This window comes from Cygnus olor, chromosome 1 (genome assembly GCF_009769625.2).
Source record: "Cygnus olor isolate bCygOlo1 chromosome 1, bCygOlo1.pri.v2, whole genome shotgun sequence".
NCBI classification, from domain to species: Eukaryota; Metazoa; Chordata; class Aves; order Anseriformes; family Anatidae; genus Cygnus; species Cygnus olor.
This window is the reverse complement of record NC_049169.1, coordinates 68,958,601-68,973,821: the sequence shown is the minus strand read 5'-3', so window position 1 is coordinate 68,973,821 and position 15,221 is coordinate 68,958,601. Positions and strand designations below refer to the sequence as shown.

At 41.2% G+C, this 15,221-nt stretch overlaps 1 protein-coding gene across 19 annotated transcripts in view; it reads right to left on the bottom strand.

The window, feature by feature from the left end:
- The window catches only part of PLEKHA5 (pleckstrin homology domain containing A5), a 170,171-nt gene extending 155,338 nt beyond the window's left edge, over positions 1 to 14,833 (bottom strand). For 5 of the 19 annotated variants that reach the window (XM_040564080.1, XM_040564162.1, XM_040564125.1 and 2 more), the window contains exons 1-3: positions 14,570 to 14,833; positions 14,377 to 14,453; positions 11,787 to 11,844 (exon numbers count right to left, since the gene is read on the bottom strand). In XM_040564080.1, the coding sequence (XP_040420014.1) occupies positions 11,787 to 11,844; positions 14,377 to 14,453; positions 14,570 to 14,667 (233 nt within the window). In that variant the 5' untranslated portion in view covers positions 14,668 to 14,833. The remainder of the gene's footprint in view (positions 1 to 11,786; positions 11,845 to 14,376; positions 14,454 to 14,569) is intronic. The other 14 variants (XM_040564084.1, XM_040564224.1, XM_040564102.1 and 11 more) reach the window with 5 other exon arrangements.
- Between the last annotated feature and the right edge of the window lie 388 nt (positions 14,834 to 15,221).

The following is a 15,221-nucleotide window of genomic DNA, read 5'->3' as shown; positions in this document are numbered from 1 at the left end:
GGGGGCTGAAATGGCCAGGTTTGTATGAAGTACGGGAGAAACTCATAAAAAGCAGTTTGATTTCACTCTGCTATGTGAGCAAGCTTATCACTGCCTTCTCTCCCCACCACTCTTGTCTGGGGAGAAAGGGAGGAAGGAAGGGAGGGGAAACATGGAAGAAAACAAATGGGTTGAAGATGTTCTTTGCTATCAGAAGTACATGAGTTCAACACAAATATCACTGGTTTAGACACGATGCAGGCAAGCATGTACACACATACACCAGCCCCTCTGGGTTACAATCTCACAGCTCGATTACTCGGTATATTTCTGCATATAGAGGGAGAATTTTAAATGCATTTGTCAATCACCATGATACTGAGTTGCATCCAGCACTCTGCTTTGCTTTCAGTTTAGGAAAAAAAGTAAGCTTAATTAAAGTAACAAAAAAGTTATCTGGAAATCAATTACCTTTTGAAGTCTTCACTTTAAAGTCAATTAAAGACTTGACTTCCCAATATTTAACATCTATCCTAAGTGGATCCTAATTTTGCCTGAATAGCAAAAGATCCTACAGGGTTCATTTCAGGCTGCAGGCATTTGATACTGAACTGACCTCACAGTATTTACATTCCCCTTAAGAAAATTTGGCATGCAGTCCAACTGGGGAAGATCACATCTAACACTACTTGAGCTACCAGTGCTAGAAGCAAGCAAAAAAGCAGTAGGGTGAATGATAAGGACACATATGTAAGAAAAAAACAGAAGTTACAAGAGAAAGAGAAGGTCACACAGCAGGAAAGTAAGAGTTGGAGAGACAAGAGCTGGAGACATTTGCCTTTTCTTTTTTATTTCAACTGAAAGTAAGGAAACAAATTGGAAGACTTGATATATTTGCTCAAAACAAATTAACAGCTGCCAACTACAGCTTTGTCTGCGCTGCATTTGATTTCCTGTTGTGGTTGCCATACCTATGTCAAAATTTAGACAGGAAGAAGAAACAAAAACAGAAATTTGTGCTCTTATACTCTGCTTTTGACCATTTCCACTATGGGAAAGAGACACCTGCTGAATTCAGCAGCCAAGTCAAATCCTCCTAAGATCACCCTCCCCCTCCATTCATTACAAGCCCTGATTTATGTTCCTACTGCTGCAAATAAATTAGATATAAATTTAAGAGGCAGTCAACAAATCCTACCCATGTTTTTCTTCGAAGTATTTATCCTATCTTTAAGCAAGTGAAAAATTGTGTTTGTTCTTCACAGATTCGCTCTGCCAGCTATATAATCTCCTATATAAAAGGCCTGCTGAAATTATACAATGCAGATGCAGATTCTGAATCAACTTCAGATGAATTTCTTGACCTCCTTGAAAAATTCGATAAAAACCTTAAACCATCATAATTTCTCAAATAGCCCTATTTCCAATTGCACAAGGCAATCTCTAAACAAAGTAATAAAATAAACAGAGGAGTTCTTGGAAAAGTTAACATTGATTAAAACACTCATCTCAAATGACAGTACCTTCCATGCTCCTTAGAAGTTTGGGGAGATTTGAATGCTCTCCTGCTTTAACAACTTACAAATATCACCACTGAAAGTCAAAAATAAAAAAAAGCAAACAAACAACTCAACTATAGAACAAAGACTGCAAAAGACTTGTTTAAAACCGGGATCCCAATAATTGCAACTCCTGAGGTGCTGCGTCTCTCAGTATCCCAAGTTTAAATCACCCAGCTCTGTGAAACACAACAAACCCCACCTACAGTAATAGGACATTACTGATTAAATCAACAGTCTTACTACAGCTGTCTCACTTCACATAGTTCTTTCCAGTCTGCAAAAGTGCAAGATTTCCACATAACTTACATATTTAGGCTGCAAAGTGTTCCGAAGCAGAATGCATCTAAACAGAAGATTATAATGAAGATGATAAAGCAGTGGCATTTGAACCAACTGCTGAATTTGATAGTACTTTTTGTTGTTTGAAACCACAAAGAGAGAGATCTGAGGCAAGAGTGATCCCGAATTTCTTGCTCGGCAGGTTTGGCACTCTCACCTGAAGTGAGACAAAACCCACAACAGAGTGAGTTCTGATATGGAGCATATTAGAAAATCTCTTTCGTGTTTTGCTTAGGATATGAGAATAAAGAGAACTTCAGGAAAAGATTCAGATTTTTTTTTTTGACGTTTAGAAATCTTTTCATAAATTAACACTGAAGAAAGCAAAAATGTTCCATGTAAGAAATTTCAGGTGGGGGTCTTTCAAAGAGGAGTAAAGAACAACACGCCCTGTGAAGTATATACCAGTACTGGCAATGACAGGGCCCAAAGGAGACTGTTTCATTTCATTTATAATTAAACAGAAGTCACTTTACCCTTAATACTGGGTATCACTCATAAATAATTCCAAGACTTCACCTTTTTTGCTGTTTAGTATGTACCGTGCATGTGTACTCATCTGGATAACTGAGCACTTTTTTTTTTTTTTGGGGGGGGGGGTCAGTTTTAAGAGCACAACATTTTTTAACATTATTTGTTGAAAACACTGGAGGGAAAAGTTTTAATCTGGGAAAGTTTTTCTCAATTTCCAGAAGTAATTTTCATTTAGCAATTTCATTAGACAAGAGCTGCAGAAAGAGAAATACAGGGCTCAGTATAAAATGGAATAAAAGTTAAACCTCCTCCTCCAGCATCGTAACCACATTTCTCAGTCTGCTTCCTTCTAGCCTCAGCATCTCAATCTCACCAGAAGGCAAAGCTTAAGTGGCATTGCCACTTGTAATATTGTCAGCTCGGTTTTACCTCAGGTTGAGCAAAAGGAGTGACAGAAGTAGAAGGCAGCATAGATCAGAAAGCATTGGCATCTCTATGTTCATCAGCCCGGTGTAGTCACTAGGCATGTTCCTATAAACAGGTATGAAACCCTAAATCAGCGTTCCTCCCCACCACTTTTTTTTAACTAAATACTACTAACAGATTACCAAGAGTCCCAGTGGTGAGTGTAACTACTTAGGCTCCAAACTCTTCCAATTTACTGTAGAACAATTTTAATAATACCACTGACCTGAACAAGGAAAACTTTAGTGACTTCAACTCATGAAATCTAGTGTTATCAGAGTTTTAGGTGCTCAATTCAGCCAACTAATAATATCGGCTCAAAGGTCAAATGCTGTTAAATCTGTAGATATAATAAAGATAAAGCTTTCAACTTTTACTAGTTGATACGTTAATTACAAAAAAAGAAGTAATATTTCTGTGTTTTATCAACTGAAAGCATTTCAATGTTTCACATCAGCCAAATAACTGATACCCCCATCAAGAAAACAGAAAGCCTACCATAAGGGAGATTTTAAGATCAAGAGATCTTAAGAATTTCTAGTGAGCTTTAACTTGCATTTTTATTCAGATTAAAATTACTTGTTAAAATAAACGTTTGATGTTGTGACATTGCTTAAAAACATGGTTCTGTTTGTAATTTTTTTTTCCATCTTCCATATCAAAGAGGAGGTTTCAACTAAGAAGTTTTAAATATATCTAGATGATTCTGTGCATGGAAAACTATAAAATAAAGTAGCCTTACAAAATGGTGTGGGCAATATACTAAAAACACACACACTCACCAAAACACAACAGTCTTGGTCACCTTTACGCTCTCCATCAAGAAACCACGTCATCCTTTTGGACATTCAATCAGATTAAAGGTTTTTTGACTCCTGAATACGGATTTGAGAACACCACTTGTTTATTCTTATTACTCCTATTTCAAGCACAGCTTTCTGGCTCTCTCATAAACCAGGTGCACAGATAAACTTAAGATGTTATGTCATCTGTTTTTACACATCCTGAAAGATATTCTTGAGAATGGTAAACATTAGACATTGGTCAAAAGTTGCTTAGTCTCTATAGGATTTAACACAAACAGTAAACAAAAAAACCACCACCACCACCCACACCAAAATCTCAGAATTTTTCTAAGAGCACAATTCAAATAAAAGCGTCAAAAGCTGTATTTTTCACAGAATATATACAGTTTCATTAGTCCTACTTAGTGAATAGTAAAGAAGTTTCCACAAAATGCTGGAATTGAGGGATGGCAAAGATGGCACCTTAAACCAAAAGATTCACTGAATACTTCCCTTTGAAACACCCTTGCTTACAAGGACCCCTTTTACCTGGTCTGACACACTGAAATGTTTTCAGGTAATAAAACACAAAATCAGGTCAGTTTCTACAAAACACAGATTGTAATAGACTTTAGAAGAGAAAACACAGGAAGCTAATTTTAAAGGATAGTAATAATATACTAATATACTAATATACTTTTCCTTACTTACAGAAATAACTGTTCTTAGTAAGTCACCATGGAGAAAACCATGAAGAATCAAGTTTCTGAAGTGTCCTGAATACACAGGGTTTTTTGTTTTTAAAATCGTTTACATAAAGCTCTATGATCATCGCAGGCCACGCAGGCATTCAAAACACTGTCTAAAAGCCTTTTTCCACTTCACAGATATCAAAGTGTTCAGCTCCAGTTTTATATCTCCAGAGCATAAAGACACAACATCACAAACAACTATTTCAGCAGACCTTTGAAATCTCCCTGGCCTATCCAGAACTGGGAAGTAGGAGTCTCTCCCATATGGTTTTATGGGGTGCCTGTGCTATCAGGTCCCCACTCTGGAACTTCTGCTTCTGAAGGTGGCTACTGATGCAACTTCTTCCCCCCAACCTCACGGTCAGAGAACACCTCCCCTTCAGCCAAATGCAAGAGCAACTGAAGAGAACAGAGGAAAAGTGCTATCTTCCATACTCAGAAGAAAGAAGGCAAGGGAAGGAGGAGAAAGAAGGGGCAAGTGTTTAAATTTAGGTATTTACTTACTGAAACACAGAAAAAACACACATACAGCTCCACGCTGGCAGAAATTCCAGCAGTCAGAGCTGAGGAGCTTTGCTTCTAGCCAGTGTCTGTCTCAAGCTTCACAGTAGCTTTCTCCCTCTCTCACACACGCACAGAAGCATACTGAAGATCAGTCTGAACTGCCAAGCCAAAGTGTATCTCAGGTTTAATGAAAGTGTAATTCATTATAATAAGAGCCAGCATAACATAAACATATGCAGGAAAAACAGGCTTAGCACAGCACCACAACAGATGCTAGTTTTGATCCAGTAGGACAGAACACTCACAGACCACAGAGGGGGAAAAAAGTGCACAATTCCTTTAAGTAAAAGCCAAACATTATGCGCACTGGGTAACATTTGGACCTGTAGAAGTTATACAAAAAAAAAAAAAAGACTACAGCAAAGAATACCTCCCAAACTTTGCCAGTAGAGATCTATCTGCCTGCCGGCTCAGCCATTTTTGGAAGCAGCCCTCATCTCAAGGTACTGCAGGCCATGGGTACTGAGATGGGGAAAAGAAAAAGAATCTGTACAACACTGATGGAATAAGGAAGAGGAAATACTGATGGGCCCCGAAGTACTTAGGGGGAGGGGATCAATACATCACTGTGTTTATGAAATAACACAGCTACAACTGCCACCTACGTGAGAGCTATGATCAGACAGCATTTCATTTGCTTTTCACCAGCCTTCAGACACTGTAGACACCAAGAAATGAGAGACCACAGAATAACTCACTTCACAGTAATAACATATTAAAGCATGTATCAGCTTTATCTGCTATTAACTCAATAACCAATTAAGACCAAAGTTAGAAAAGAAGTATTACCGCTTCCAAAACCCACAATCTAAAACCACTTAAGTTAACTTACTAGTGTGCAAGTTATCAAAATGCCTGACCGCCTTCAGTGTCAACATTTCTTGTTGAAATCAGTGTATTTCAATATTCCATGTAACAACCTCTATACAGGTTTTTTTTTGTATCTTTGAATTTTCCATTAATTCTCACATACATTTAAAATGTTGGTAATAAAAAGGCAGTAAGTTCTCTATGGTTTCAAGTCTATTTTAGTAAAATTAAAGCATTCAAGGTATTACCCAATTTAGAAACACACTTCATGAAAGAGACAGCTCAAAATGTCAACCACAAGATGTCACACTCAAAAAAGACTTTGTAACCACAATAATTCTTAACTTTCACATTTTATATTCTACCTGCCAGACTAACTTTGAAACAGCTTCATAAACAAGGTGTAATAGTCGCCGTCAGACCCACACACGAGTCTGACAGCATGTTTTTGCAGGATGCACTTTTGCCACCCTCCCCTCTGGGAGAAATCCCATCAAGTTTGCTCCTAGGAAATTAACTCCCACCCCTGTTCCTTTTGCTGACTTTTCAGTGCTGCCAGCCCCTTCTGCCTGCTGTAGTCTCCACTCCTCCCCTTTCTCCAACTAGTCCCACCTTCTCAGCTTTCTCCTTTAGTACACCACATTCTCTACCTTCACCCTCCTCTTCCTGACACGTCCCCCTCTAATCTGCTTTTTGGATGCAGTCCTATCTCTCCTCCTCTGACCCACGCCCATTTCTTCTCATGTCAAGAACCCTTCCACCTCCACTCCCCATTTCTACGCTGCACCCACTCCACGGTCTCCTTTCCCTTGTGCTGCTGCAGCCCTATTGCAAAGCTAGCCCCTTTCACAACTCCCCCGCAGCAAGATTCCCAGATAAATGTCCTTTTTGTTTTCTCCTACCTCCTCAGATTTTTTTATTTTTCCCTACAAAGCAAGAGTGTGTGCTTCCCCCAGGGCTCCCAGGAACACCACCTCATCCTTCCCATGGGGAGACCTGCAGCAGCAGCTTTAACACAGCGAGAAGCATTTCACTGAGTGGCAGCACTGTGAAGCAAAATGCTCCCCACACGAAGTATTTTTGGTTTTTGAAACATTTCAGTTTTGGATCTTGAAACATAAAGAAGTAAATGTTAAAATAGAAAGCAAGTTTGCAGGCACTCCTAAGCTCTCCTTTTCTGAGCAGCTTTTCCTACTGAAGGCAGCAGGCAAGGTTTGTTTTGCTGTAATGTTACGTGGCAGTTCACCCATTTACCCATTATTCGATCCACAGGTCTCACCATGAAAGAAGAAGAACTAATGAAGGCCAATAATAAACTTCAGCCCTTCCTAAATTTTACTAACATAAATGTTAGAGGTAACCAGAAAAGAAATAAATTCCTAGGAGGAATGCCATTATTCTTTCTGTTGGAGAAAAACAATCTGTTCTTATCTTTTTTCAAATCCTATTTTCCTCCTCAAGAAAGAACTTCCCAGAAAACCTGACTAGTTGTTTGATTTTTCTGGAGAGCTGAATGGGAGAGGATCTTTAGAATGCATGTAACAGACAAAGGTTCAAACAAAAGCTGAATTCTTAATTAGCATGGGTTTATTTTAGTAAACAACAGAACCTTAAGACTGAAAAGATCTCATCTCATTTAACTGCCTAATGGATTTTTCTTACCTTCCCAATTTTCAAGCCACTTGCCAACTTTATTGATGAAAGTTTCTATAAAAGCATGCAAAACCTCTACTTGGTACAACAGTGAAATCACCTCAGCTTCAGCCTGGGTTTACCAATGCTTTGCTTCAGCAAGCAACATGCAAAAAACTTCTGGCAAACACAGGAAAAGGTAACCTTTACAAAACCCCAATATGCAGCTTTAACCTTCTTAATTCTTTGCATTCTTAAGTGCACTCACAATAGTGACTTCAGTCAGCCTTTGTATTGTCCGAAGAGTATTGGTGCTATAGCAGGGTTAAGAAATATGAAATTCTAACACCCAAACAGTGTAGATAAAAATACTTCTGGAGAAGCCAAATTAGATGCAAAATTCCTCAAATATCTTTCTCGGATTGATTTTTAAACAACTTGATTTTGCAAGTTAATAACCCAAATAACATAAACCTGGTTTAAAAGTCAATACAAAAATCCTAGCGTATGTTTAGAACTACTGAAGTGAAAAAAAGCAGAAAAATCAAGTAAATGTCTGAGCTTAATTAATCAGGTGGTTTTAACCAAAGACAAGAGTTTCTTAAACACATGCATACAAATACGTACATGCAAAGACATATTTATGTAATTTTGTAGTATTCTAAACCAGTACCTTTGTGCCTAATGGTGATGCAGTCAACACAAGTAACTAAAAACATCAGGTCTAAAATTCTCATTAATCTTAAGAGGTAAGAAGTCTGAAACCAGTGACCAAGCATGCCTTCTCTATTAAGAAGTACCATCCTGCGATTGTCACGTGGGTCCATTTCCTTATGCAATTATAAATCATGTAAGTAACTTAAACTTCCCATATCACTATCCAGATTAAGTCCGTTTTGGGGATAAAGCACTCAGCTTTCCAGAGCTCATAAGTGCTCAATGTGGTACACATAAGTAAATAGTCCAATGGAGTATTCTAAGACAAAAGAAAATTCTGAACTTTTCAACATATAATGCCACCATTTCCAAATGGAGCTTTCCCATACCTTTGTTTTACTTGATTTACACACACAATTTCATATTGAACCGACAACACATAATTAAAGATTACATTTCAATGTGTCAATTCTATAGTCACACAGCCCTCCATTCCAGGTAGAAGTTCAGTTATTAAAAGGAGCAAACATTTCAGAGAAGTTTAACGATAAAGTTCCCATTAAATGAAAGGCTATTGATGCACATTTCTAATATTAAGGAAAGAGATTTTCTCACTCCCAAGGAGACAAACAATTAACAGTGTAACCAGATCTCATGAGAACATACACAATATATTATGCGACTATGCCTTTATTTTTTTAATCCAAATAACAGAGAATACCTTTTCTCTTTTGTATTTAGAGGAGAGAGGTGGATGTGGGAGAAGGACACCATCATTATAAAGTAATACAATACTTCTATTAATCCAAAAAACTGCAGAAAACATTAGAGTCCTAGCTAGCATCAACTTACTAAAATAACCCTAGACAAAAAACAAAACCTCCTTATGTAGTGGTAACAACTCTGCATCTATCCCTGTTTCAGAATATATTTCCTTTTTAAAGCCAGAACAAATTCAATGTCATGGAAAAAAAAGAGTGTGCAAACCAGTCACCATTTAGTATCTACATATTACGAAAATGAAGGGGCACATCCCAAGAAAAAAATAAGGTGTCCTTTAAAAATAATCACATCTTGATGCAGTCTGTATCCTGAGTCATTTGTTTGAAATACCAGTCCCAGAAATGCTAAGATTTAGATGACGATTATCTCCCCAACATTATCCCAATTTGATTATACAGTGTTTACTACATCAAAGCCAGAAAAAGCACAGTAATAGATTCAGTGACACACCCACTTGGAACAGTGAAGACCTATTATTAAAGAACCCTAAGAATCATTTTCAAAAGTTTTTTACTTTCAAACACAGTCTAACATAAGATGTTACCATAAAGCAAGGTTGTTAAATATTTTTATTCAACCCACATATTTGAAGCTGAGGCTCAGAAGCCAGGTGAAATTATTTATGTGATCAGGAAACTCAACTATCCTTCTTGTATAACTCTCTTACTGGACACATTACAGAAATTCAGCAGCCAAGTTTCACATGGTTGAACACATCAGTAGAGTGTCATTAACGCTCATTCCCTCATAACTCCACAACTCATACCAGAACACGAGACAATATGTTTCCTTCAGGCCTGACCCTGAGCAAGTTCTCAATATTTTTAGCTTTTACATAGCTTTATTGTGCTGTGGTCTGCATAATAAGCATTGATACCTAGCAAATAAGTACATTCAAATAAGCAGGTTACAGTTAAAAATCCACAGGTGGGGATGCCTGTGTAGACAAGGTCATAACAACCTGTGCTGTTTCCCAGTCGTGTGGGCGCACCATGGTAGTTTAGACTCAGACAACTAGAATGATTATAATCAACACATCATCCAGAGTTACGCTGCATAAGACAGTGATTATAACGTTGTCACCCTGTCTACGTTACCTCTCACATCTTCTTTAGCACCAGTAGAGCTGAATGCTAGACAACTTTAAAAGGAGAAGCTATCATTGGGCAGAAGCCTAAACTCAGCCTGAGAACCTACACCTGTGGAGCAACGAACAGGTATTTAACCAAGGATGCCAAACTGGTCATACCATCCGAACCCTTCAGCAGACTTGATAGCACTATCCCTGCTGTCCTCCTACATCTATCAAATCAGAAGTGTTCGTGCAACACGTTTTCAAAAGATGTGGCACAAATTTTTAAATATAAACAGAGCTATTTAGCATTGGCTATCAGCAAAACGATCAGCTTAATGTATATCTTAACAGTTATGATAATGCCTTGAACACAGGATCTCATAAGGACAAGAGTACACAAACAAGCTACCACTTGGTAAATTCATCCACAAGCACATCAGTCACTCTACAATAGCTGTCCGCACACTTTTTTTTTATTCAAAGAAAACCCCAGCTACTATTTTCCAGTTACTATGGCTAATAAACTATTTGTAGGTTTATTCTACAATAGCTAGCTCAATCTGGAGGTATAGAAAAGTATTTTCTGTATTATATATATAAATGCAGCTATAATTTTCACTCTTCTGTATTTAGCAATGTGAACAGAACACCAGAGGTGAGATTCTTAGCACATTCCTGTCCTCAGTCCCATGTAGTTCTTGCCATTTGTTATACTAGTGTAATGTAAGCTACAAGAAGGCAGAACAGAACAGTGAAACAAGTGTGTTGTCTAGTAACAAGGCCCCTTCTAGAGAGCCTGGCACCAGTTCTGGTCACATTTTTGGAGCACTGTCCTTTAGTATATTCTTTGGAATTTTGTTTAGCATTTAATCATAGATTTTCCTATCTGTATATAAAATAAACCATGCAACACTTGGATAAAGCCCATCTCACAATGCTTACAATGCTACTTACACAGAGCAGCTATCTTTTGCCTTACACTAAGACACAGGCAAAATCCACCTGCAGCCTAAAGCCTCTATGCCTATTGGTAATATTCATTTGCAGACGTTATCCCACTGATGACATCATTTGTTTAAAGATGACCAACTAAACAAACAGCACTGTGAGCAGAATTACTGAATGAATCAAGTAAGGCCTGCAACTTGTTAAATAACTGGTAAAAAAAAAAAAAGTCATATTAACTGGACAAGTATCCAGAAGTGCCACTTTAAAATTTCCCAGTTAAGGATGGTCTGACTATCTCGAGGGCAAGTGTTTGTAACAAGATCTGATCAAAATGACCTCTGGAGTCCTACAAAGCAGCTCTGTTTCCGTGCTCCTCTTTCAAAAAGATGATAAAGTAAGTCTACCACAACAGACACACTCTTCCAAGCATATTAAAATCCAAATAAAAGATACTGAAAACAAAGCAAGCAAACAAAGAAAATCAATACTAGAAGCAGAAACAGGACATCTGCAAAGAAAAGAGTCACATTAAACATTCAGAGTGGCCTTAATGTAATTACTGTAGAGTAGGGCTGAATCAAGCCTCTTCTCCCAATAGCAATATAAGATCTTGCCTTTCTGAAAGCATTTATGACGTGACAGTGCATACACACAAGTGTCAAATATGCAGAAAAACGCAAGGTCTTCTTGACTTGCACAGACATTTGTTACCAGTTGGTCACACTCATAGCAGAAATTTCATTTGAATACTTCAGCAACATTAAAAGCATTAACACAAAACCTCAAGAAATTGTTTTTATCTGTGCAGAATTTCTTTAACAAAGAATTTCATACACTGACAAGCTTGAACACTCCTTTTCGGTAACACGCAAATTTCATTTGGCATATGTTCAAGACTACAGCGACATTCAGACAAACTAATTAAAACTATAGTATTGTGACAGATAAACACTCAACTTACTTTACATAATATCTTGCACCTTCAAAAGTGTAAGCTTCCTCCCAACCTGTGGGTAAGTCTGGAAAACAAGTAGCAAAACATTGTAATTAACTTTTGAAATGATGCTAGCCATACTGGTCTAGTCCTTGACTAAGGTAGTTAAAATATTGCATCTTATTCCAGATTGTTGAAAGCTCTAGTCCTACAAACACGTATTTGTAAATTGACTCAAAATACTGCCTCTCAGTTTAAGTTCTGTAATCTAATACCAGCAATATGCAGAAAAATCTGATTTGGATTTCTCAAACGATAAAGGTTTAAGTGTGTCTTATGTAGCAATGTTTCTTCCTTTGCCCAGTAACTAGAACTCACTGTTGTCATGAGTTCTTTCTGCCTTGAACTTCAGTAGCATCAAATCACCTGACAGACAAAGATCTAAGCGAAATCAATTTACTGAGTTTGTGTTACATGCAAGTTGCAAGCATCTCAACAGGCATGGTATCAACTACACCACAGAGCTATTTTGTATTAGCATAATTCCACCACCAATGTGACTAACAAGTGTTCCTGCAGTGTTTACAACTCTATTCAATTTCACATGAGAATAATTTTCAACGCAAATCTAGTGGAGGAAGTGCGTACATCTTTTCCCTCTCTATCTCAGGAGTCAAGAGCCCAGACACAAAAGAAAGTATCTCTCTGGAAAAAACATCATCAACAACAACTACCAACCACTAATGGTCAACTTTTTTTTTAAACTAGTTGTTTCCTTATGCAATGGAAAATGTGAAGATGCTGAAGAATCACCTCTATGCAACTCTAGATGCATCACTACCATTAAAAGTTTGCTCCAGTTGTTAAGAGCAGTAATTGAAATGTATGGCTCACTGTCTGAGTTATAAAAGCAACGATATATTTCCCAGGTTTAAAAAAAAATATTTAGTCTGGATCACATGACTTTTCCTGTTTGCTCATTTGCTCTGGCTGACTTTTTTATTTCACCTCTGTCTTCTCTAGAAGAAATGAAAATCCAGGTGTCTTGATAGCGACACAAGGCAAAGTACATCAAACAGGAAGACTCTCTGGCAGAATGACTTATGGCTGCTAGAAGAACTTTGCAAAAAGAATACCTTTCCAGGGCTGAATACCTCCGGAAATAAGAAGGACTTCACTTTAAAGGACAATGTTTTCCTCATCATCTAGTATGTATTTCACAGTATTATTTACTAAAAAGCTTCACAATAGTTTCCAGGAGAAATTTATTCACTCAAAAATCATCTCTTAAAGAGAAGACATGTCTTGAACTTACTTTGACTAGGTTCCAAAACAACGGTCAGGACAAAACAAGATAAAAAACCCAGAACTAATCTGTTTGATTGTATCTACGCATAGAGAGACAAATTAACATACACATGAATGAGGAAAACACAGAAACTAGTTTGTTTTGCAGGTACTTCAGTATCTGATCTACAAATCATGGTCAGTATATCCAAGGTCATACCTCACTATGTGTTCGGAAATATGTTTAATTTACCTGATAATAACTCTCCTAGGTTACATACAGTACTCCAGATACTCAAAAGCAAGCTGCATTTCCCTTAGAAGGCACTTAATGGCCAAAATAAATGAGACACTTGGAGAATTAATGGTAAATCACCATCAGTCAACGGAGACACTGCTGGCAGTGTGGAGAAAAAAAAAGGGAATTAATACTTAGCTCATATTAATGGCCAACTAGCAGAGCACTTCACATACATCTGCCCCCATGCGTACTGCTGTAGATGAAAGCCAGTCTCTCAATTAATCTGAGTACTGGAAGTGGGGAAAAGAGGAGCCCGATAGCAATCAGCAATTCTATTTCCTGGCACTAAATGACTTCTCCCAAGCATCAGCCTCTCGCTGCAGGCTGAGCTGCAGAGTTCCTTCCACCAGCCAGAAGCCCCGGCTTTTCGAACTGCTCCCAACTCACGCAAGACTGCCCGCAGTTTTCGAAGGGGCTGTTTCCGATCTCCCGACACCTAAGCCCTAAGCAAACCCCAGCAGCAAACAACCCGATAAGGCCCAACTGAGCGGCAGATTTCCCTGCGATCACCCGAGCGGCTGCTCGCAGACAAACAGCCGCCCATAGAGCTGCCCTCCACCACCTCCCAGCGGCACGGCTGGGCTCTGGGGCTCGGCAAGCCTTCCTCCTCCTCCTCCTCCTACTTCTCCAGGAGGAGCAAGCGGCAGCAGCAGGACCGAGTTACCCATCCCTCGTGTCTCGATGCCTTACCTCCCCCCTGTCACTGGGAAACCACCCCCGCTCTCCGCGGGGACGGGAGCGGAGGGGGAAGGAGGGGAGGGCTTTGGGGGCGCTCAGCGCGCTCCTCGGGGAAGCCCCGCTGCTCCCTGGGGCTGAGCCGCCGGGCAGGGTGGGCAGCGCCCGGGGGTCCCCGGGGGTCCCCGCCCGGCAGCGGGAGGGCGGCGAGGAAACGCGGGGGGGACGCACGGGGCGGCGGCGGGGGGAAACCACGGGGCACCGAGCCCCGGGAGCAGGGGCGGCCATGTCGGGGGAGGGCGGGGGGGGCTCCCCGCTGCTCCCCACCCCCCCCCGGCCCGGGCGGGGTCCTACCTGCGCTGCGGCGGTGCCCGGTGATCACGGCCTCTCCGGTGAGCGGGTGCAGCCAGGTCGTGCTCTTCGCCTCCTCGCTGCGGGGACGCACACACGGAGCGAGTCAGGCGAGCGCAGCACCCCCCGGCCCCGCTCCGTGCCCCCCTGGCCCCCGTCCCTCCCCCCGCTGCCGCCGTCCCCCCGCCCCGCTCACTTGATGAAGAAGACGCGGCCGCCCTGGCTGATCCCGTAACTCCAGCTGCCGGGCAGCGCCCGCAGCCGCTCCGCGCTCAGCTCCGCCGGGGCCGCCATGGCCGAGCCGCCGCCGCCGCCGCCGCCAGCGCAGCCGGGGAGAGCCGGGGGGGGAGCGGGAGGGGAGGGGAGGGGGGCGAGGGAAGGAGGAAGGGAGGGAGGGGAGGGGGCGCGCGGGCACGAGCGAGCGCGTCCCCGCCGCCGCCAACACCTTGGGGAGGGGGCGGGGGCAACAGGAGGGGGCGGGGCGAGGCGGCAAGGCACGCCCCCGCGCGGGCACGCCCCGACCGCCGCGGGGGCGCGCAGCACCCCCGGACGTTGGGGCGGGGCAAGGGAAATGGCGGGGGGGGTTCGGGGGGCGGCCCACGGCCCGGCTGGCGAGGGGCCGAGGCAGGGGAAGGCGGTTGCGTGTTGGTGTTTGTCGGGGACAAGCCGAGTGTGCGTGCGTTTTAACTGAGCTAGGCAGGGCTTCGATTTAAGTTAAAAAAGAGAAATTAATAAAACTGTCGCGGTCGTGGTGTTTCTGAGGGGAGCTTGCCGTACAAAAACGTGTCCTAAAACGAGGAGGGCTGGGAAGCCTGAGGTGTTCCTGCTGACAACATTCCTGCGTCCAC